This window comes from Rhodnius prolixus, unplaced genomic scaffold (genome assembly GCF_049639745.1).
Source record: "Rhodnius prolixus isolate KJV_2025 unplaced genomic scaffold, Rpr scaffold_12, whole genome shotgun sequence".
In the NCBI taxonomy this organism is placed as follows: Eukaryota; Metazoa; Arthropoda; class Insecta; order Hemiptera; family Reduviidae; genus Rhodnius; species Rhodnius prolixus.
Window position 1 is genome coordinate 6,023,417 of NW_027411635.1, and position 23,637 is coordinate 6,047,053.

Consider the following 23,637-nt stretch of genomic DNA (forward strand, 5'->3'; position numbering starts at 1 on the left):
ATCCCTTCCTTTTTTATTTTTATTAATTTCTAAATTCAAATAAACTTTTCCTAAATAATAAAAACATCAAATAAAACAATTAGGTATTCTTTCTTTGTTTTTGAATTGGATAATGTAAATCGTAGAGTGGGTAAATAACAAAATTTATCGTGTACTACTTAAGTTTTATTTTTCCACTTTAACTAGAACACCGGCGGATAAGTTTCTTTAATTTATCGCACAATAATTTTAGTTGGCTATCGAAATTAATTAGTTGCCGTAGTGTCTGTCTGTGATTGGTTCCACTAAACAGTAGCTAAACCAAATAAACATTTTTTTTGCACACACCCACAAAACAGTTATTAGATATTATATAGATTAATTAACTCTTCAAAATGGAAGCATAAATAATTAATTTTGAGGCACATTATATTGTAAGTCACAGTTACTAAATATTTAAGGCGGTTTAATTATGTGAGGGGCGTTGCGCGTGACAGAATATTTTAAAAAACGAAACATTGCAACATTAAAAAAAAAAAAATTCTGGAATTAGTGTAAAGAATTTTTCAGTTTATTTATTTATTACGTCTCATCATATGCTCTTTCATCCATTAAATTTCTGATAATCCAGTATAGTGATACTATACTAAATAGAAAAATTATTTCCACTTAAGCTCTGTCGAATGTGGCAAATCTTAAATTGGTTTCTATCTACATCTTTTCAAAAAAGAGAACTGTACCAACTTACTACTTTGATGTGGTACTTGTGACTGAAGTAATCGTGAAGTTAATCGGAAATTTGCTGGTAAGTTGCATCTGGGGTTTTTCGGCAGCGGTTGCTGAAAGAGATCTACTCACTGCTTTTATTGTGTCTGGAATTTTTGAGAGGATTTAAATGTCGAATTGACTCTTGCTTTTTTAAAAAAACAGAGCGGTGTCACGTTAGCTTCAGCTGGTTATCTATTACCCTTTTTAGCTAGGCGATCCACCGTTTTATTGCCTCTTACACTGCAGTGGTTGAGAATCTATCGAAGAACAATGTTCCACCATTTGGACCACATACCGCTGATTTTTTTTTTTTTTTTCATAAAAATTGCCGAAATACGATGGAAGGAATGCTAATTTACTAAAAGCGCTCTATACATTCCGAATCCGATTCTACTTAATCCGTCATCTTTAAAAGGTGGCAGACTGGCCAATATAGACGCATACCAATCACAAGGGAGATAGCGGACATATAGGATTTCCAGCTTTGAAGCTCTCTTTTTTCTAGTCTAATTGATTTATTGATTGATTGGAAAGGGAAGTGCCACAAAAACCTCTTAATGTTACATAGAACAATTTACGGTTTAAAACAATAACGGAGTACCTACCAAGTTTGAAGAAAATGATTAAACTTAAGTGAGATTTTACAGAGTAGATTTCTCTAAATTTAAGATAATATCTACACAGTTGCAAAATATCGTTTATATTTATTTAAAAAATTCTAAAGAAAAAGTTAATTTTGGGGAATCTGGTTGTTAATGTGGTATGAGAGAAGAGTGTGCACAAGTTCGTGGGAGGTTCGAAGAAATCAAAAAGTGCTCACTAACTCTATATATATATATATATATATATATATATATATATATATATATATATATATATATATATATATATTTTATCATCATTATTACTTTAATATATATATATAAGAAAGTAAGTAAATTAGAAAATAGGAAGTTTTAAATTCCTGATTGTACAACTTACTGACCATCAATATTTATGACGCTTTGCGAAGAGAGATTCCTGTGGCTTAAACAAATTCGCTTGTACGCTAACCTTTCTATTCTCAAAAAAACTAATTTCCTAAAATGAACCATTTCTCGCACATTTAACACTCAATTTTTGAATATTTTAGTAATTTTGGTTTTGAGTTAATTTCTTTTTGTTTTATAATTTTATCATCATTATTACTTTAATCAAGAATGCTTATTTTTAATTTAGTAGTATCTACTTGTAATTACATTACCTATACACTCGGGTGTCAATAAATGGAACTTCTTGGTTATCTGAGTAGTACCAGATTAATAACTTATTCTGTCATGGTTTATAATATCTGTCGTAGCAGTTATGTTTCTTGCATTTCTGTCAGATATTTTATTATCATCCATCAGCATATGTTTATTCATCAGTGTGGTGTAGCGGATTTGACTTCCACTTATGTTTCTGTCCATACTCTTAGTGGCGGATCCTCTACGCCACACTGATGACTCAACCTCTTGTGATGGATGAAAATCCAAAAACTGTGAGAAATACAAAAAACAAAGAGTTAACGCGGGTAAAACAACTATGTTGTCCAGTAATGCGCACCCAACCGCATTTTCAACTGTCTCTAAATTTCTTGTTATTTAAATTTATTACAGCCGAGAACTTTTTCGATAAACGAGTAAATTTTATTGTTTGGTATATACTTTATTGTTTGTGGATTTTATACAGAAAGGTAAGTGAGACAGAAATCTATTACTAATTTCTTTTGAGAACTTGTTAGTTTATTCAAATTTTCTCTGATTTCGATTCTCATCCGTCTTCAGATATTTAATCATCAGGTTTGCATCGAGGAATTGATTTCCTGATAATTTAATCTAGAGAATGGATGCAAATTTGTGACCGTTAGAATGAAAAAAAAAAACATGCTATGGCGGATGAAATCAGTGATATTGTCCAATTATGAGTTAAACTTTATATATTTGGTAACCATTATAATTTTTGTTATTATTGAAACATAACTAAATGTTTTTAGAAATATTAGAACTTGCAGGTGATATGAAGTTATATAAATTAATAGACATAGACAATAATAGTATTACTTTATTGAAGTAAATTGAATTTATGTACAAAAAAAAGTGGTAGAGGCAAGGTATGGTACAGGTTCCATGTGACTCTCACGCTGTCTGAGAGAAGGTACTATTACACTCCTGCATGAGGGCGTTCTTGCCTCGTGGTACTCTTCCCAACTGTGTCCTCCAGCGCTTCCAATTTTGTTCGGTTGTAGACCTCCTTTCTTTCATGCACAGATCCTTCAAGCCTAATAAATTGGCTCCTGCAGATTCAGCTCTAGGTGCAATCGTTTAAACTGGACAACATGGAAACTTTCCGCATCCTGGTGTTCTAAAATCTCCAGATTATAGACGTTTTCCTACTTCTTACCCTTGGTGTGCAATGGCCTTAGTAATTTCAGGGATAGCCTGGCATTAAATTGTTAGTTAACCAAGAACTGGAGGGTAGTCAAGCTTTTCACCTGTTATTCTATCTTATAAGTTTTCGTAAGGTAAACAGAAAACCTTAAAACTCCAGACTTTCTTCCCACCTTAACTGGAGGAGATGGAGCACTTGTCAAGCCTTGGCCTCAAGAAAGGTTTGGGCCTTAAAATCCGTTACTGCCACTCTACTTGGTGAAGAACTCAGTTTGTACATAACTGAGCTGCCGATGTATCAACCTGTGTTAAACTTTCCAAAGAACTGAAATGACAACAAGCAATGGAACTGAAAACCATTTTGGTAGGGATGTCCCGGTCCGGTGGTTACTTTAAGGTTCGTAAAACACTTCTTCGTCGGAAAATTTGATCTCACTATGGTGAGTTTTTGGGTTTTGATCTGGTGGGGGATGTGCCTCCTTAAAAGCCCCATTGAGTAAAAATCCATCATAACGTTTTTCCGAATCCATATGAACTAATTAGGAAATTACACTTCTCTCAAGTTTTATAAAATGTGCTCAACAGTAATGTTCTCAGAGGAACGGTAGATTGCTTCTGCACTTTCCGTGATGCCGTAGTTTCAAGGTGGGCTAATTATATTTCTTAGTAGGGCTCTTCGAAAATAAATATGGTTTATAATTTACCAGACCTTTAATTACAAAAGGAAGCATGTTCGGCAATGTCCTGAGGAATATTATAAAAACTGTGTATTGGTACTCTACTTTTCGGTCCATTGGTGCCTTTCATCATGAGCTGCTTGGGGGTTGAAGCAATGAGTGCGTTAACGAAGAGTACCAATATTTTTTTTTACTGTGAAGACCTTCTCCAGCTAGTAGCCCTTGTCAAACATTCTTCCTCTTAAAAGAATGTTAATTTAAAAATAAGTAGTATTTTCTTTTCTCTTACTCTGCTAAAGCAATAAAAGAATTATAATCGTACTAAGTTTCGACATCGAGTTTTCAATAGAAATTTCCATGTTTTATGTACTCCTGAGAAAAAGTGGTTTCACAAAATAGTCGATGTACGTATGTCTGTCTATTTGCGTGAATAAACGGTATAATATTAGTAAGGATAAAATAAGACTCAAATGTTTGTAGTTAGAAGAAAATTTATGAGTTATAACCTTGAGAATAGTAGTAAGAGAAAGTCGTGTTTGTGTTCACAGCAGATATTTTTTCATTTCTTATATTTCTAGGGACTGTACAGCATAAATATATTACATAGACATCTTTTACATTAAAGGCAGCATTCACAAGGCATTCAGCTGGTGTAATTGACAAGTGAAAAACCAGCTATTGTTTTTAATGAAGTTCTAAACTCATTTATAATCTTAACAATGCTAGCGAAGCTATAGCTAAGCATGAGACCCTTCAAGCAAATTCGTAAAAATTAAAAAGTTCGTGTGCATCTGATTTTTTGTAAAGGTATTGTACGGCAACAATGATAAATGGTAGAACCTACACATACATGAAGTGAGGATAAATTAAAGCAAGTTCTTAAATCAATGCTTTGGATAAGTAGGTTGCTCCATTTTTTTTCCCACACCCGAGTGTATTTTTTTGGTAACTGAGCAAATTAGAAGGAAGTAGATTTATTTAATTTCTCTTATTTTCATTATTGTTTCTATTATATATCTTATTTCTATTATTTTTGTCACAGCTAACCATGGATTTACTTTTTTTAATATATTCTTTATATTTTTTATATGTATTTATGTCTTAAAAAAAAAAATTAATTAATTTTTAATTTTGTTATGTTGTGTTGTACTTTTTGTGTTTGTGATCTGGTTTGGTTTTTTGTTTCTTGTGTATGTAGCGATTACAATTGGCCGGCTTGGATACGTGTGCCCCCATGACGTTGCTCCAATGTTGCAACAGTTTGTACGACAGTGGTCTGTAATCCCTTCAATTTTTTTATTATTTAATTAGTAATTTACCTTTAAATTATTTTTATCTTATTTCTTATTCTTATTTATATATTTTGTTTGTAATTTCAAAGAAAAAATAATGGCTTTGGGTTATAAAAGGGGCTAAAATGAAGTTGGTTTTTTGGGCTGGGAGATAGAGGAAATGCTTGTCCAGTTCTTTTGGGCTCGATGATTTCCTTTCACTCAAATCAACAAGAATACACCTTCACAAATGATTGATTTACAACGACCGGTGTTGTTCATTGATGGGTAAACGAATAACTTGTTCATGTTTGTATTGACCGCCCAAGAGTTCAAACTTTCAAAAATACAGTTCACTTTGCTTTGAAGTGTTAAAAAAAACCTATTAGCAATGGTTATTCGACGTTTGTAACTTTGGTAATGATTCAAAGAGAGAAAACTCTTTACGCCAACCTTTCGAACTAAATATAATTAGAATCATTTGCGTTATTAGCTTCCTTTCTGTGAGACACCGATCAAAGATAAAAGATGACATTCGAAAGAAAATGCTAATATAAGCATGTTTTCATTTCATTCATTTTCATTTTCTTCTATAATATTAGATTGTACTCTAGTCTACTCATCTAGAATAAGATTATAGAAGTTCACACCCCACAGCCGACACCCGCTCATTACCACCTCTTCCGCTCCAGGGGTCACTTTTTGCGTTTCCTTTTTTTGGGGGCTGGGAGATGGAGGAAATTTTAATAGAAAAATTTCTAATTGTATGAAATATAAGCAGTAGGTTTGAATATTTTGCCTGCAAAAATAGGTGCTGGATATGGGAACGGAATGGAACCGCTGACTTGAGATGGGTTTAAGTTATAGAAAATGACGGACTCTGTTTCCAGAGATAGTTTAATAGGTGATAAACAATTTTTGAATTGTACAATGAAAAACACTTAGGATTCTTTTGTGACACCCTAATAATTTTTTTAAAAAAGAGGCAACGGTGTCTGTTGGTTACATCAGACCATTTCGCCAATTGAAATAGTTAAAGGCGAATTTTGACAATCACTTGCTATTGAGTTACATTTTTGCAAATATCTGAAGCTTTAAGGATTAGTCAAAATACGAGACTAAACTTGAACTTTACTCAATTTTGATTTTCAGTTTGACCAGTAATATACGCAATAACCTCGGTAATTTAGGAAAATTTCTATTGAATAATTAATGAAAGGCTATAAGCCCACCAAATTGTACAAGGCTATCTGGCCTCAACTCTCCTAAAGCTCACCAACTTTGTTGCCTGCTTTGTTACAATTTATTTTCTGTTAATTTTTAGTAAATGTTATTGATGAGTTTGGTGGAATTAGTACTAGCAAATCTTACCTTTTTCATTTATATTGAATTTGGTTTACTTATTTTGTTATTGATTTTATTTTAATTTTTACTTTTCTATAAACTCTGTTCTCACTGGAAGTTGGTTTTTAGCCTAGAATTTTAGCTAATTACTGATTATTTTTCTTTATAGTTTTGTGAAACACAATTTTCCACCAAGGTCATTCGTTTTTAGTTGTTTATTTATTTACTTATTGCGTAAGGAAATAAAATATTTTTCTCTTAATATTCCGTTTTATGATTTATTTCTTTTGAAATGAAGAAGTTGCTATAATTTAAACTATTAATTTTTGTTTTTCTTTTGTTATTTTATTACCAAAGGGCAAATTTTGGAGTATTTTGCTGCTTCCCCGTTATTACTTTTTTTTTTAATGAAGGCACATCAACATCTGAGTTCCAGCTTCATCATTCTAAACCAGTTGACTCTCTTTCAGTGAAATTACCAGCGGTTGCAAATTGAATATTTCTTATTGCTTGTTCAGAAGTAATACTGAATGTTTCTTTTATTTACCTCTTTTGTAGATCTAATAGGTCATAAAATTGTTCCCAAAATACCTTTTAATCCTGTCTTTTTTTTTTAGCAATTACTCTTCCTAATTTTTCTTACATTTCCTTAAGTCGGCAGTTTTTTGATCTTACTTATCTGGACATTTGTTTTTAGCAATCTTTCTACTGTCATAAGTTTAGCAAGCGTACGAATAAAATTCTAAATTTCGGTTACACTCACAAAGGTAGAACCGAAAGACAGAGGATAAAGCTGAGGCTTGCGATGAATCTTGTTGATAAAGCTTCAATTTTCACTTATACTTTAATTGGAGGCTAATTTATATTACATGCGTAAATACTGAAATGCCAGCATTAAAAATTATTCATTTACTCATTTCATTAATGTTGAGTGGACTGGAATTTGTGTTAAAAATGAGCTTCTTAAATTTTTAAAAAACGTTATCTTCTAAATATTAGTTATGTGCTTGTTTGTTCAGAAATCTCCTTTAAAGCTGTGCCAATCCGTTAGTAGAAACAAAAACAAAAAAAAGTTTTTTGATGAGGAATATCAGAAATATATATAATGTGGGTGGCGATTATCAGCCACCTGAGAACATTTGCTTATCAGAGAATTGCTGGTTACATACTTAAACCTAGATCGAAGTGGACTAACTACTTTTTTAGGTTAATTGGGGCTGGTATTCCAACTTATAGACTAATGCAACTTTCGGGTTTAGTGAGCCTACTAGCAAACTCCACCTCATTATCTACATCACTCTCTCTTTACCACAGACACTCACTCACATATACACACGCATAAATAATTTACTCAAAACGTCCACATTTTATGCACAAATCCCCACTCAAAAGGAACACACTCACAGACACTCAAAATCTTACTCATACGTGAACGCCATTTCTTGAGAGATCTTGGCGATTCTTGTATCCCAGTCTAACATCAGAAACAACACTCAGCTCTTACACTGACAGCTTTAACGTTCATATAAAAAACAGGGCCTGTAGAGATAATGGAATGTGCATCTTTTTAGTTTTAGATTTACACTCATGCAAACTCCATAGCTCATCAACATTCTTCGTGCACTTGACAGACACATAAAATCTAAGAACCAACATCAGAGTGATTGATTAGATTGTAACCAACCCCATTCGGGGGAAGGTATGCAGGCAATCCAAAATGCCCAATGTTCCCCGCTATTTCCGATATTTCAAATATAATAAGATAAATTGGTGAAAACAAAAATAAGAAGGCGCTAATGACTTCGACAGTCGATGCGCAAAAAAGAAAAGAAAAAAGGAGATTAAGTATTCAACTTGCCTTATGAGTAATTTATAGTGTTTGAAATAAGTAAAGTATGTTTGCTAGTCGCCTCCGTCCACGACACCTAATTGGTAGTTGGACGTTAAGCCCGCCTGAAAAAATAGGCAATTACTTTACTTTACTAGTGTTCGAAATGATGTAACGTCTCTTTTTTAAATTGTAGCTTTGTAGACCTAAGTCGATGTTGAATGAAGGTAGTGTTTTTTTTTATTTACTAACCCACAAGAACTTTCTCTAGTTTCGTTTACGGTTTTTTTAAAATAAATTAAAATTAGCTAACAAGAGACTCGAACTGAGGATTTCCCACTCACTAGCCTGCACTCATAACCATTATATCTAATACTCAGTTAATATTTGTTCACTGTTCTCAAGGACGTTATTGTTTGTTCCTGCGATAGTTTTAGCTGAATTGACACTAAGTTTGTTTTCTTATTTAATGTAACAGAATTTATGGAAGTACTAGGTTTATGCGATGCCGCAAACATGTGAGCCAGAAGGCAGGCACTCGTGACAATTTTTTGACAAAACTATGGCAAATTTTTCGTTGCCTTATACGAATGTCATTTTCCTGGCGGCCAGTCTAAGCCTAAGCCATTAAAGTTTAACTGAGATTAGGTCATTGAGGCCTTTTTAAGTCTCCTAACTTTCTTTTCTATCACTTTTTATATACTGCTATCACATCTAACTGATAGAAAAAATATCAGTTGTATCTTTTAACCTGTCGAGCAAACTTAAATATATTTCATTCACACAACTTTCTATTATTATAAAACTTCAATATATTTTCCCTTATTTCGCTTAAGAGGTAGTATTAAGAGCGTGCAGTTTTCTGTTTTGATTTTTCACCGGAAATTCACATTTTGAGGTTCCCTGAATACGAAAAAGAGGTTTTTACAAATTTAACTGAATATTAAGTGGTCGTTTTTATAGTGTTCGTTTCGACTAGACGTTTGCATATTTTGGACATGGAATGGAAAGTGCTTTAATTTGCGTTAGATGTCCTTCTGGGCTAGTTGTGGCCAACAGATAAACTTTTGCCCATCCCTGGATCTATTAGGTAAGAGGCCTTTCAGAGCTCTTTTCCACCAATTTTATCTCGGTCTAGATAGCCCTCACTCTGTATTCACAGCATTCCTTTAGCCCGTAAACCTCCCTGAGGCCCCAAGCATTTAAAGGGGACCTAAGTGTCTTTTTTTTTTTTGACATATTATTTACATGGTCGGTCAAGTAAAACTGACGTTTTTGAATTCTCTTAGGGAAAGTTCTACGCCCAGCTTTCTTTTTACTGTCGCATTCCTAACCCTATTTTTTCTGGCTCTGCCTAGCGCCTTTCTCAAGTGCGGCCTTTTCATCTGTGGAGATTTTTTTTTTCTAAAAAAAAAACAAGAAAACCCTTCTTTCCGTTATTTTTATACCTATTTTTTTCGTTATTTCATTCTCCATTCTTCCTTTCTAATATAATATTGAATTCTAGGTCATAGGGGCTTTTCTCATCTCCAAATCCTTGCTGAGCATCTACAGAATTAACGTTGATTTTATCCGTTATAGCATGCATGTATTTTCATTATTTCTGACCGGTTTTGTTTTTTCATCCATCAAGAGAAATGAATTTTTCAGTAGACAGAGAGTTTGATTTCCACTTACAAAGTTTCATCACATATTTACCCTTAGTGTGGTGAAGTAAAGAAAACATTTAGAGAAAGTTCGAATTTTGAAGAAAAATTGTAAGTTAGTTCTTGAAAATTGCAGTTAAAGAATGTTGTGTGTGTGTTTCACAACAGATTTTTTACAATTTGTTTTTCGTAAGTTTTATCCATTCGTATTTCAGTTTTAATTTTTATCTTGTTTATTTTTTTTTTATTATTATTATTATTGTTATTATTATTTTCTTATTGTGTTCAGTTTAGTATATCAATGGCGCACTATAGATAGTTTATTTCTGATGAGTCTTGGCGGACGAATTATTTCATTCGAACTTAATACTTTTTTTTTTTTACAAATCCGTCAATTATTGAAGTGCTATAAGAAATAATAAGAGGGAAACTAACATTTCAGGTTGACAGCTAAATTGTATTTAATTTTCCTTATAAATATTTTTCAGATTTTGTTTTTAAATTTGTATTATTTTTGTTTATTTGGATGCTGCTAAAAAAGTAAGTTTGATAAAGATTTGAGTTTCTATTTATTGCTACCGTAGGTGTACGTCTTTACGAAATATTCGAGATAACGAAGAGAAAGATTCAGCTTTCCGAGGAATGTGCCAGATGATTACCGTCAACCCAGGTGGTGTTGTGCAAGATTTCATATATTTTTGTGATGCTGTAGCCTCTTGGATCAACCCTAAAGAAGATTTAAAAGAAATATTTACTAAGGTAAGGTATGTCTGTTATTTATTATGTTTTTACTTTCTCTTACAGGCTCAAAGCATAGAGCCGTAAAAAGTAAGTTACACGACCTTTCAGTTTGGTGATTCTATCCGCATCAGCACACAATGGCTGCTAAGGGTGTGTTAGATGATACAATCACCTCTACCTTCATCAAATGTTGCAAATGTTCGGTAACGTCAGAATTTTGAGTGGAGCAATATCAACATTTATCCAGCGCATCAATTGTTTCTACTATCAACTGCAACGGGTAGGCATCGGTTTTGGAAATCTGCTTGAGCCTTCGAAATTCAATACAATATTTATACTTGACCTCCACGTCCATTGCAAATGATCCGATAATAACCGGGCCTTTGGTGTTGGGGAACACAGGGTTTACTTTGTAGGTTTTACTATAGGGCCCCATCCTCCAATCACTGCGTGTCTCTCAAGAAAAACCAACAGTTCTTACTGGTCTTCAGGCGAAAATGGTTCAGTTTCTTCCTACAGTCCACCACGAGCATCCAAAGCATCTTCACCACCAAAATTACACTATGCAGAAGATAGGCCCAAATTTAAATGGTGTTATTTGTTTAGTTCGTCTTTTAAGAGAACCAAGTGACGATTTATCGTCAGTATTCACTACCAAATCAGTTACTCTAAACGAGTGAGCGCGTATTCTCTGTTTGCGGATCAAGTGACGTTACCTTCCAAAAAATTAAGCAGATCGAAATTAACACAGTACATTTAATCTTTGACTCTCGGATATAACTGAAAAAGTGTTCTACATTCAAAAAGTAATTCAGATCTGGATTCAAATTCATTCCATTTGAATTAAGAATTAAATTAATGAGGAATCGGTCCAAAACAGAAACACTCCTGCGCTAAATAAACAAATTGTTTATTAATTTTATTCTGCATTGCTTTATAAAATTGTTGTTTATAAATTACTGTTCTAAAATGGTATGGTTTTTGGGAATATATCATGCATTTTGAAATTATAAAATGGAGGTAGGTTAGGAACGTTTCATCAAGTGTTAAAATAGACAAACGAATTTGGAAATTAGTGTAGAGGTTTTATTAATGCTCAGTATACTAAAAAAATACTAAATGACAAATTAATTTAAGCAATTTTAAATGTAATATTGTTATTATGTAGATTTTGCATGGCTTTAAGAATCAAGTTGGAGAAGAGAACTGGAAACGATTTGTGGACCAGTTTCCAACACAGCTCCAAGTGAGGCTGTCTTCAATGTATAACGTCTGAAACAACATGGAGGTTAGTGTTTATTTTTGGTTCATTCCCTTTTTTTTTTTACTAATTCATCAAATATTTTTGTACAGTAAGAAAAGAAGTAATAAATTCAGGGAAGTATTGTTTAATTCAAAATACCTTTAGGTTTGAGTTGTCGTAGTCGTGCCAACTGCGCTATATAAGTTGAAAAAATTGTTGTTCTATTGATTAGGTGGATGGGAACGTACTTAATTAAAAATTCTTATTTATAAACTTATTAAATACAATCAAAGGCAAGACCGTGCATGGAACCTAGTACCACTTTGAGAAGCAGTAACTTTAGCAGACCATTTCATTCCTTACCTAAAAGCAAAGTACATTCAGTCAAGTAATACTATAGTACTTGATAGTCATTTTACTTTCTGCATTACCACCATATACAGCCAGCTCCTAAAACCCTTCAATGATTACTACCTGATCTACATTGCTGCTTACAGTCTAGAAATTCGTTCTTTTTTTTATGAAATAATTATATATTGTTCTAATAGCTTGAAAATGGCATGTGTGATGAGATTATCTGAAATGTATCTCAAATAAGTGCTGCGATATCTATTCGTACAGTAAACGTTAGGACAAGTAGAATCTCTAGTTTTAAAAGTAATACTTGGAATGAAGAAGATTTTCCCATGGAACATCATGAGCTGGCCCCCCTGAACGTTTTTAGACTTTCAGAGTGGTCTGTTTTCTGTATAAAGCCGACCTCTCAATTTCAGTTTATATTGTTGGCCAGAGAATTGAGGTCTGGGTGGTCTTACTGAGGGCGATCTTCAGAGTATTTGTATAAAGACTTTTATTTGAAGGTTTTTACGACTTGCCCTAAAAACTATTGATAAATTCTTCGCGCATGTTTTAACGTTTTTTATTCTCATAAAAGTGATTTCTGACGTTCAAGGATACTTCACTAACTCAAAACGTAAATTGCTGAATTACGAATGTATATTCGTTCTACTTCACTTATCTCGCGAAATGTGTCTTAAATAGTTTATTTTTTTTATGTGATCATATTTGGTGTAGATTTGTATTTGATGCTTCGCCCATAGTATCTTAATTCTATAATTGTTTCAGTATCTATATTATGCACTTTAATTACAGGAGTGGCGCTAGCTACAGATGAAACTGAGCCAGCGCAATCTATGGGGATCAAAATTCAAATTTAAGCGGGGGGAAGAGCGAGATGTGGATTATAACAGAAGGATCTTCTGAAAACTCGAAGAAAGGTGTGCCTGTGTTAATTCAGAAGCAGCCAACGTTGTTTTTGCTCGATAAAATTATTTTAAAAAATTGATATTACTTCTAATTAAAATATTAATTTTTATTTTGAAAAACCGAAAAATCTACACAAAGTAAAAAATATAACACAATGAGCAAATTTTCTCCCTCCCGTTGGGATTTAAAACAATTTTTCAAACAAAAAATTGCCTTTAGCCATAATAAAAGTGGCAACTTATGCTATATTGTAATAACATTTAGGAATTACAAATGGGTAAACTGTTTATATGAATACGAATGAAGATTTATAAACGAAAATTGGGAACAGAGAAGGAGAGAAGGAATTCGGAGGAGTTAAATATGGGGGAAAAAAGTTGGCTCGTTAATTAAGTAGCCACTAAAGAAACAATAGCAGATATAAATGTTTTAATTTTATTTCTTTCAGGAACTGTTACAAAATGATGCTCTTATTCTTAATGTGGTTGTTTAGGTTGATAAATACAAACAGACGAAACGTTCTGCTAATTATTTTTTATTTTATTTGTTTAGTTTTTAGACAAGAAATATTCCATATAATTGAACTAACAATAAGTTGGAAAAGTTTTGGAGTTCATTTCCGTTTTATATATATAATTAAAAATCTGTCAATATGTCTATTTTTTTAAGGATTCTTTCAAAGACAGAATTCTTCATGGCAACAATTGTAATACAGTTCTTGGGACAGTTCTTTTTCTTTTTTAATTTTTGTGTAGCCACCATTATGCAAATTCTTACTGTTTTACTGTACATATTTCACAGAAGATAACGTGTTACCGATATCTTAGATCAGATTGCTTGCATGAAATGTAACATTTCATACTCCGTACAACCCTGGAGATCATTGAGATAAATCAAAACGTTGCCAAGTAAAAGTAACATTAAATAAAAAACGGAGTCCAGAAAAGTGTGATTTTAATACATCCTAGTGGTTTAAAAAATCAACAAATAGTTTGCAAATAGATGAAATAACATTCAACTATTAAGTAGAATTCGAAATGTTGTCGTAAAGAGTTTCTTGTCATTAGGGAACCATCATACAAAAATATCCTTCCAAAATCCTTGTGAAAAAAATAATGGTATTCTAAGATCGGATTCAAAGAAAATTTAATTTATCAGCGTATTAAAATCAAATTTTTATTATATTATTTTGTAGATACTCTTGAAGTTTCTTTTATATATATTTCTTACACTGTTTTTTGGAATTGCAGATAAGTGTTCGGTACTTAAAGAAAATATGCCCATCCGTTTTGAAGGAATGCTAGTTATATTTTATTTTCGCAACTAAACGAAAAAGCTTGCTATTATTATTGTTGTTGTTGACGCATCGACAACTATGGTCTTATTATAATCATTTGAAAAAGGAAAAAACGAAACAAAGCTGTAGAAATGAGAAATTGCTTACATTTGACTGATATATATTTATTTAAAAGTTACAAATATAGGCGATCGAAAATTTGTACTCATTATATTTATTATTGTTATTATTAATTTATTTTTATTTTAAAGATTGTTAAGCGATATTTTTATATAAAATTTTAAAAATTCAAAAACAAATACGATTAATTATATTTTATTTAGTTACGACGTTTAGCAGATGTAAGTTTATATTGTATATTAGCGATTGTTGGCAGATTTAAAAGTGGATTTAAATGCCAACATTTCAAGAAAGAAATCGTTATTTGCAGGAGTTATATACTACAGAAAGAAAAGCGCTAAATGATACTGGGTCAAATGTGGTCATCATAACTCATAAATAATGAGGATAAGTTTAATAAGGTAATAATATACCCTTGACCGCTCCCTGAAGATAATATCAATTTACTTACCTTCGGAAATTTTTTGAGGGGCGGTTAATAGTATTTTTTTTTTCTTTCTTTGTTTTAAGGTGTAAGCAAAAGTTAAACACTTGTTTACAACCAAGTAATTGCATCTCGTGTGAACAATCTCTTATTGTAATTTTAAAGATCTAACTTCAAAGTTTGTTTTTATACTTGGAAATTTGGCTACATTATTTGGCTTCAATCGACTATAGCAGGAGTCCCAAAACTTTTTACACAGGGGGCCAGTTCGCTGTCCCTCAGAGCGTTGGAGGGCCGGAATATAAAAAAAAAACTATTTTAAAGTACAAAAAAAAAAAAAAACGGGAACAAATAGAATATTTCAAATAAAGAACAAGAAAATATAAATCACCAAACTGCTCAGTATTTCAGTGGGAACTATGGGCCTGCTTTTGGCTAAGGTCAATCCGGTTTAGTTATAGTGCTTTGCCTTTCTTCCTACTTCTGCTGTTATTTTACACTGCTTTTGAGTCGTGACGTGTTCATCCCGCGTCATCGGAAGTAGTACTGTACATGAGCGACGCAGCGCTTTGCGGCACCGCCACATATAGTGCTTCTCTCTCTGACTACCAATGAAAGATATGCCCCTTCCGGAATTGCGGCGAGGGCCGGATAAATATCCTCAGAGGGCCGCATGTGGCCCGCGGGCCGTAGTTTGGGGACCCCTGGACTACAGGTTCCATGGAAAAGAGTGTCTTTAATGGTCAATCGGACTGATAGACCAATGAATGCCCGCCTATTGGGCGTATATTGTCGAAGACTGATAAGTGATAAACGAGTCTGATTTTTAGATATTTGAAATCCGAGTTTAAATCACCAAGTGGAAGGGTGACCATCATTCAGCATGATCGTGTAGTCTTAGGGATTAGCGTCCCATCTAGAGCCCCGTGTTAGCATCAGTTAATTGCGTAGTCATGGAAGACATGACTGCTGAATAGGAGTCTGACTCTCGTCACTTGTCAGCGGACGCTACTCAAGTGATAATGCATTAAAATATTCTTTAATATTTTAATAATTAAATAAAGTGATAATGCATATTCTTGTCATTTTCATAGCTGTGCAATTTCGCAAGCCCATTGGATTGTTATAAACCTTAAAGCAATTAGCAAAACTAATTTTAATGTAAAATGAAATTGAACCTTAACTAAAAATAGCCAGTGTAAAAAGAAAACTGTCTTTTACCGCGAGTAAGTAATGCAATTATTTTAATTTAGCAATTTTCGTAAGAATGAAGAGATGACCAATTAAATAATATAGATAGTGAGGTTTGTCTAGTAAATTTTACAAGATTCTGGCTGAGATTTATGATTGCCTAATAACGCATCTCCTTCCTCCTTAAACTTGCACATTCACTTTCTTCTTTCATCATATTAAACCAAGCATGCATATTCCATAGAAATATAGTATAGATAAGTTTATAAAACTTGTAGATATTATCTAAAGTTAACAGAAAAGCAATGGAGTCGTTTTTCCGAAAATTCCGAATAAAATTCAAAATTAATTTTGTAAAATCGCACATTCGTAATACTGATGTTCATTCAACTTCATGAAATTTTTAAATTTTTATAGCGTTGCACTTAAGGATACAAATGCCCGATGAATGCATCTAATTTAATGCGCTTGAACGCCCCTGCATTAAAATCAGATGTGTTCATCGGGTCTAATGGTTAAAATTCCCAGAGAACCCCAAAAGATAAATTGCTTTGCGAAAATGATGCAAATAAAAATTGTAGGCATTAATATAGATAATTTTATTTTAAAAAATTGTATTTTTTTTTATATCGCTCTTTCATTTGACAGTTTTAGATGAAACAAATTTATATCGGAAGCGTAAATAAGCATAAATGAAATAAAATTTTGAGCTTAAGTAGAGAAAGTTCAACGTTTTTCATTGCATTATTCTACTGCAACATATAATAAAATTATTGTTTAACAAATGAAAAGCTCGTAAAAAAAAACTGCGTAGATGTATGGAATATTGTCAGCACAGAAGTTACAGCAATAAATGCTTTTCTTCCAACTTAATTTGAACTTTCTTCGCTTTTTTCGGGTGTACTAGACTGATTAGACAAAAATGTTGACGATTAGAATGATCGTGTAATTGAAAAATATTTCAGGTGCCTAATCATGCAAGAAATGTCACTCCGATTGACCGTGTAAGTGCTTTAATAAAACCGCTTTTAAAAGTAGCTTCACATTTCAGCTGGATCTTTTTTTTAAAAAAAATTCAGGCCTAAATAAGTAGTTAGTACCTACTCAAATTTCAAAGCAACCGTGGTATCAATTTTCGCTGTCTTTTCAAAAATGTCTCCAACCATTTCTTCTCTAACTTTTACATTCTAAGAGCATCTATAAGCAATTGTTACTTATTAAAAAAAAAAAGCTGAGTAATTAGATTTAGAGTTTTCTGGGGACTGTATCCTTCTGAGGTGTCACATTAGGGAATTGGTACGAATCTAACACCTAAGTTACATAACACTATCAGTAATATTCCAAATTAGTCGTACCATTTTTTATTTCAACTATTCGGTGATGGGATTCCTAGGGAATGATGAGGTAAGGTTGAATTTTCTTTCTAAAAAAGTTATAAATAGCATGTTTGAACCGTGAACCATATAGAACTTAAAAATTGGCCACTTGAAATTGTAACCATTGCTGTAAGAGAGAGTGGTATGCGTGCTTCGGCCTGAGTCAAATTGTGTTAGAATATGAACAAAATGTATGTTACATTTACACAGATCTTGAAAATGATAATTGTATCTATATGTTGGCAATTAAATACACTTATGTCTACCGAACGTCACTACCAAGTTCAGTTATTACATATCTGATATATATATGTATATATGTATATCTTGAATCAGTGGTGGGGTCCACAGAGAAATATAATATTTATTCATAGTAGTGGTTTCATTTTACGGCCATTGATTGTTTCAAAGCATTCGCCAAAGTTTGTTTCTAAGAGAAAAAACGCCAATTTTCACGAAAATTTCAAGCATTTTATTTTATTTATGAATCATGGAACAGTAATGAAATAACACTTTTATAGGTTTCATTCATCCCCAACTACAACAGCCTCCGCAGCACCTCTTATCCACTCACAACCTTCCGTATGACAGATTTTAGTATGTCATTTTTCACCAGATGGTCTGGTATAAATATTTTCAGTTAGAAACTACATTATGTTTCCCCATCACAACTACAGTGACATGTTATGTCGTTACGTTACTTTTTATCACCTTATCACCCTCTGATAAAACATTTTCAATGTTAAAAAAAGTATTATCTTTATCACATGTTTGTTGTTAAATGAGGTGCGGTCATAAATTTAAAAAACTTCTTTATTCTACGTTTCGGAAAATGTACTGTTTACAAAATTAATACAAATGTTCTACAATTTTTTTTTATTTTAGTTGACTGTTTGAGAGGCGTTGCTAGTCCGGTGGGCACTCTAGTGTGTTCGTAACAGTAAAAGGGTTAACGGAACTTTAACAAAAAATAAATAAATAAAATACAAAAACAAGAGAGAGTGTAAACACCCGTAATGATCACACAACCATGTTGAATGAAGTTCTATTTTCAAAATCTGAAAAAGAAGATGGACTTACACGCGGTTACACGGTGTATGTATAATAAAACTCAGTATTAATCAAAATTTTGTATTTGTGTTAGTTAGTACCGATTAAATTTATTTTCGATCATGTGCTTTTACCATTCAACCACTCAATGAACTCACTAAACTTAAGTGGGCAAATACTTCAAACAGATCGATGACCACAAAATGTCTGATGACGGAAAGTATGATTTCTGATACTAATGTATACTCAGTTTATTGAGAGGTTCAACCTTTAAAACTTTATCGCTGACTTTAATTTTGCAATACTTTCAATTTTTAGTTCACTGAATTATAGTTATTTAAGTAACATTTCCTACCTGAAATTAATTTTAAGTAATGGGATTCATTTTCAATTTTGAAAAATTTAACATGATCGCAAGACTTTTTATTATTTTCTTTAGTAAGAGAAAGTATGAAAAAAAAACTGTTGTTTGTAGAAATAATTATAATGAAAAATTATTTATTTATTTTTTTTAATTATTATTTCAATTTTGTTATTACAAAGTTCCTATCCAGAAACCAAAATAAAAGGGACATTTGTAAAATACTATTATTATTTTGTTGTTATTTTATTATTATTTAAATTATTTTAGAGTATTGAGGTGCTAAGTTTAATTTTTGTAAGTTTTCAACTCTTAAATTTCCAGATAATTGTAATTTTGTGATATGTACATTATGGTTGTTGCTAAACAAAATATTTTCTGTAACACTATGAGCTCTCCAAAAATTTTCACATTTTGAATGTTTGTTTTTATTTTTTATTTGAAAACAATCTTATAAATTTTTTTTTTTTTTTGTAAAAAGTTGTTATCAAAATAAAATAAAAAATGTATTTCAATTATGGTTCAGCGCGTTTTTTTTTGGAATGATATAGTATTTATATGTATTATTGTTCGTGGTTTTTGGTTACTGATTCATTGATCTGCCGTTATCCTCAGAGCCACGAATACCATTTCGTTGTTCTGTTTGATTGAAATAAGGATAACAATTTATTCGGAATTCGAATCCTTCGAAAAATGCTCATTCCTGTACAATGCAAACATACTACTTACACATTACAGTACACAAATGTATACCATACTGAACATAATATCAGTGCAAAATAAAGTTTTTTTGAGAAATAACGCTCTAATCTTTATTTTTGCAAAGCAGCTTCTTTCAATCAACTTCGTACGGTTCTTATAGTTTACTAGACCTCTATGAACATCATTGGACTGTCAGCAGTTTTAAACAAGACTATACAAATGAGGTGAAGTAATGCATCTTTCTTCAGGCGAACAATTATCACGTTAGGTACCGTGAACGGAGGTGACTAGCAAACGTACAATACTTTCTCATATTGACCATAAAATAAAATCTAAGGCGTAGACTAAGAATCGAATCCAGTACCACAGTCCATCTTAGCTTTGTGGTCTCGCCTCTAACTGCTCGGCTGTCGTGGCGCCTGTATATATATATTTTTAATTTGAAAAAGTTTATAATTTAAAATAGATACACAAATAGATATACAAAAGGAGGTTTCAGACTGCAGTGCCTATATATATTTTAAATTTAGAGGTACATTATATAAAAATATATTTGAAAAAATCAATTTGGTTTTAATTTTTATTCATTAATTTAAATAACAATTGCACAAACAAGTTGGTATAATCACGACTTCTGCTGATCGTAGCAACGATTTATATTCTTATATACAGGGTGTCAGCATAAGACTACCGTTACTTCGGGAGGTGATTCTGGGCATCATTTGCATCAAAAATTCTATATAAACTATGGCTCGATTCGGCTCCGTTTTATAGATATTTTTAATTTTATGTTTTTTTCAAGTTATTACTACTTTTTAGCAAACAGTTGTCTATATTTCTCAAACTATTAAAGCTACAGCAATTTTAATAAGGATAAAAAGGTTGTGAAAAGCTAAGTATAAGTCGAGACAGGAGGTTGTGAAGAGCTAATGAATAAGCCAAAGACTTATTTATTAATCGCTCTGATCCCCAAATTAAATAATGGTGGATGGAATACTTCACCGGACCGCCTGTACACCTCCACCATTGTCTTAGCGTTCGGAACACGCCTATCAGGAAAACATTTAGCATACTCCCGCCAAGCTTCTCCACTATTCCCATCTAGGAAACCTAGATGTATAACATGATAAAATATGTCAGTTTTTAACTTGGAGATTAGAGCAATAAGTAAGTTCTCGACTTATTCATTAGCCCTTCACAACCTGTTAATTCCAAAAGTTTATTGTGTAGTTCAAGAAAATCTGTGTTTTATTCATATATTTAGCATATTTTTTTAATTAACTAAAGAATAACACACAGATCTAAACTCGTTAAACGAAAATCCTTTCTTTTGAAATTGGTACCTAACACCCATTTAACATCATGCACCATTTTCTTTTTTTATTTTATTATTTATAATGTAAATTTTATATTTTTGAATATAGTTCTTAAATTAATTAATTATTAAATTACACGTTTGCAAAAAATGGTACTGGATTTGATGATTCTGATCTGTTATATTCTTATGGTTTTTTTTTTCCTTTCATAATGCCGTTGCTGTTTTGAGGCCTTTTTTTTTTGCAATTAATCACAGATTTCTGCATCAATTTTTAAAATAACCACTATTCATGATATACCTTTCGAAAGGTGATTGTATGTAGATGTTTTTCATGAATAGTGCACGTTTTAAACTTATTTAATATTTTTGAGAAAAATGAAAAAGTTTTTGGAAAAAATTAGAAACTAGCTATTTCTTATGTTTGGGCCACAAAGTGAAATACTTGATATTATTATTTTGAAATATAAATTAGATGATTTAAAAGGAAATTTAACCCTCTTTCTAATGAGCTTATTAAAATTGCTGTAGCTTTAATAGTTTGAGAAATATAGACAACTGTTTGCTAAAAAGTAGTAATACCTTGAAAAAATTAAAAAGTTCTATAAAACGGAGCAGAATCGAGCCATAGTTTATATAGAATTTTTTGTTGCGAATGATGCCCAGAATCACCTCCCGAAGTTTCGACCATTCCTCCGTATACACCCTGTATATTTAATATATTTAATTTAATTTTATATACATATATTTATAAACATATATATATTTAAATTCATTTCGTATATTAAATTTATTCATACAAAATAAAAAGACAATATATTTTCCATTAAAGGTACATACAAAATAAATTAACTAAATGGATTAATTAATAAAAAACATAAAGGTTGGAAAGCTGTGCTCTAGTCAATACACTTTAGATAACTGTATGGTCTTCATTTATGGCGTGGTAGAATTGTTGCTGAATTTTATTTTGTAATTCATGTAAATTTTCTTCGTCAGCTAAATCTAATTTAGCGAATTTTATCAGGAATCTAAGGTATCTGAAAAAAAGGTGTAAGGTGTCTTTTTCTTACTCCAACCCATTACTATATGACAAATTTATTTAATGTCAATTATTATCTATTATATTGTTTATTTGATTTCTGTCATTTATTTTATTAAAGTCATGAGGTATGGGAGGGGGGTACTTTTACACAAGTCTGCTACAGGTAAAGATCTAAAAAGAATAAGAATGCGTTACCGTCCTGAGGTTTAACAGGTAGCGATACCCACTAATACTTTTACTCTTGGAGTCGCAAATAGTCGAGAATCCCAAATTCCTTTATCCAATCCTAAAATGGCTTATTCTAAAAAATGTTCCAAATATAAGATATACAGGGTGATCCATTTAAAACGCACCAATCGCTAATAACTTTTTAGGAAAGCGGAATTTCGAAAAAACCCACGAAGTAAACTATATGTTTTTTTTTGTCTAGTTTACAAATTTTCCACCCCTGGTGCTGTATCTTTATTTATAGCGGAGTTACGGCCAAAAACCCAATTGGGGTTTCTTAAGGACCACTGGTTTTGACAATGACTGTGAAAACTACATAAAAAATTGTGGAAAATGACGTTAACCCCGTTTTGATATCCCTAATATTTGTTGAGATATTTAAGATCAAATTTACAATTTTATCTCTTCGTGAACGGTTTTCGATATTAATTTTCCACCAGAAATACACGTTTTGGGAGGTCCTCTGACTACAAAAATGTTATTTGTGACGCAAAGAACAAAAATAATAATAATTAAAGGTTTTAAAAATGTAGTGCAATGTAATGGTTATGGGTGAGTCAGAATAAATTTGTTTTATCATCAAATAAAAACAACCATCACATCATTTTAATGTACCCTGTATGCAAGACTTCGTGACCTATGGATTGCGGTAAGAATATCTTGCCAGGGATGGGCGGGTGTTGGTCTAGTGGTCAAGAGCGTGGCTTTGTAAGTGGGAAATCCCCAGTTCGAATCCCTCGTATGATTACATTTTATTAAAAAGTATTATGATGTATTAAGAATTATGAATAACTGCATACGCGGGATTCGAACTGGTGATCTCTCACTTACAAAGCCACGCTCTTGACCACTAGACCAACACCCGCCCATCCCTGGCAAGATATTCTTACCGTAATGTTAGGTCAAGAAGTCTTGCATAAGGCGTACGTTAAAATGATGTGATGGTTGCTATTATTTGATGAAAAAACAAATTTATTTTACAAATTTTAATTTTAATTTCTAACAAAAAAACAAGTGTTTCCTGTTTTTTTGTTTGATATTTTTGTTTTGTTTTGACTTTCACAGTTTCCGTGAAAAAGTCGATATCTACGAGTATAAACCTTGAGAAACCCTGTATGTATATAATTTCATGCAACTTTAAATAAAATCGATACTATCGTTTTTATAAAATTACAAAAACAAAAAATTTATTGTTTTTCAGTTAAGTTGCACTTCCGGTAATGCCATTTCTATTTAAATTTGGAATGCCAGAATTCACTTATATTACTTGATGTATAATATAATATAATAAAACATTATTCGTTCAGAAAAGGCAATTTAGAAAGGAGCTTAAAATTGCAATCCCTGCAATTTCCCT

General features: G+C 32.0%; 2 protein-coding genes across 17 annotated transcripts in view; one reads left to right on the forward strand and one right to left on the reverse strand.

Moving 5' to 3' along the window:
* The window catches only part of LOC141461704 (transportin-1-like), a 35,426-nt gene extending 15,915 nt beyond the window's left edge, over nt 1-19,511 (forward strand). For 2 of the 5 annotated variants that reach the window (XM_074142949.1, XM_074142950.1), the window contains exons 15-18: nt 5,031-5,106; nt 10,506-10,680; nt 11,831-11,950; nt 13,058-19,511. In XM_074142949.1, coding sequence (XP_073999050.1) covers nt 5,031-5,106; nt 10,506-10,680; nt 11,831-11,938 — 359 coding nt within the window. In that variant the 3' untranslated portion in view covers nt 11,939-11,950; nt 13,058-19,511. Of the gene's footprint in view, nt 1-5,030; nt 5,107-10,505; nt 10,686-11,830; nt 11,951-13,057 lie in introns of those variants that run through there. The other 3 variants (XM_074142951.1, XR_012463013.1, XR_012463012.1) reach the window with 3 other exon arrangements.
* Nucleotides 11,734-23,637, reverse strand: part of LOC141461706 (mutS protein homolog 5-like) — an 85,502-nt gene continuing 73,598 nt past the window's right edge. For all 12 annotated transcript variants that reach the window (XM_074142964.1, XM_074142965.1, XM_074142966.1 and 9 more), the window contains 2 exons: nt 12,065-22,047; nt 11,734-11,934 (listed from right to left, as the gene is read on the reverse strand). In XM_074142964.1, coding sequence (XP_073999065.1) covers nt 21,921-22,047 — 127 coding nt within the window. In that variant the 3' untranslated portion in view covers nt 11,734-11,934; nt 12,065-21,920. The remainder of the gene's footprint in view (nt 11,935-12,064; nt 22,048-23,637) is intronic.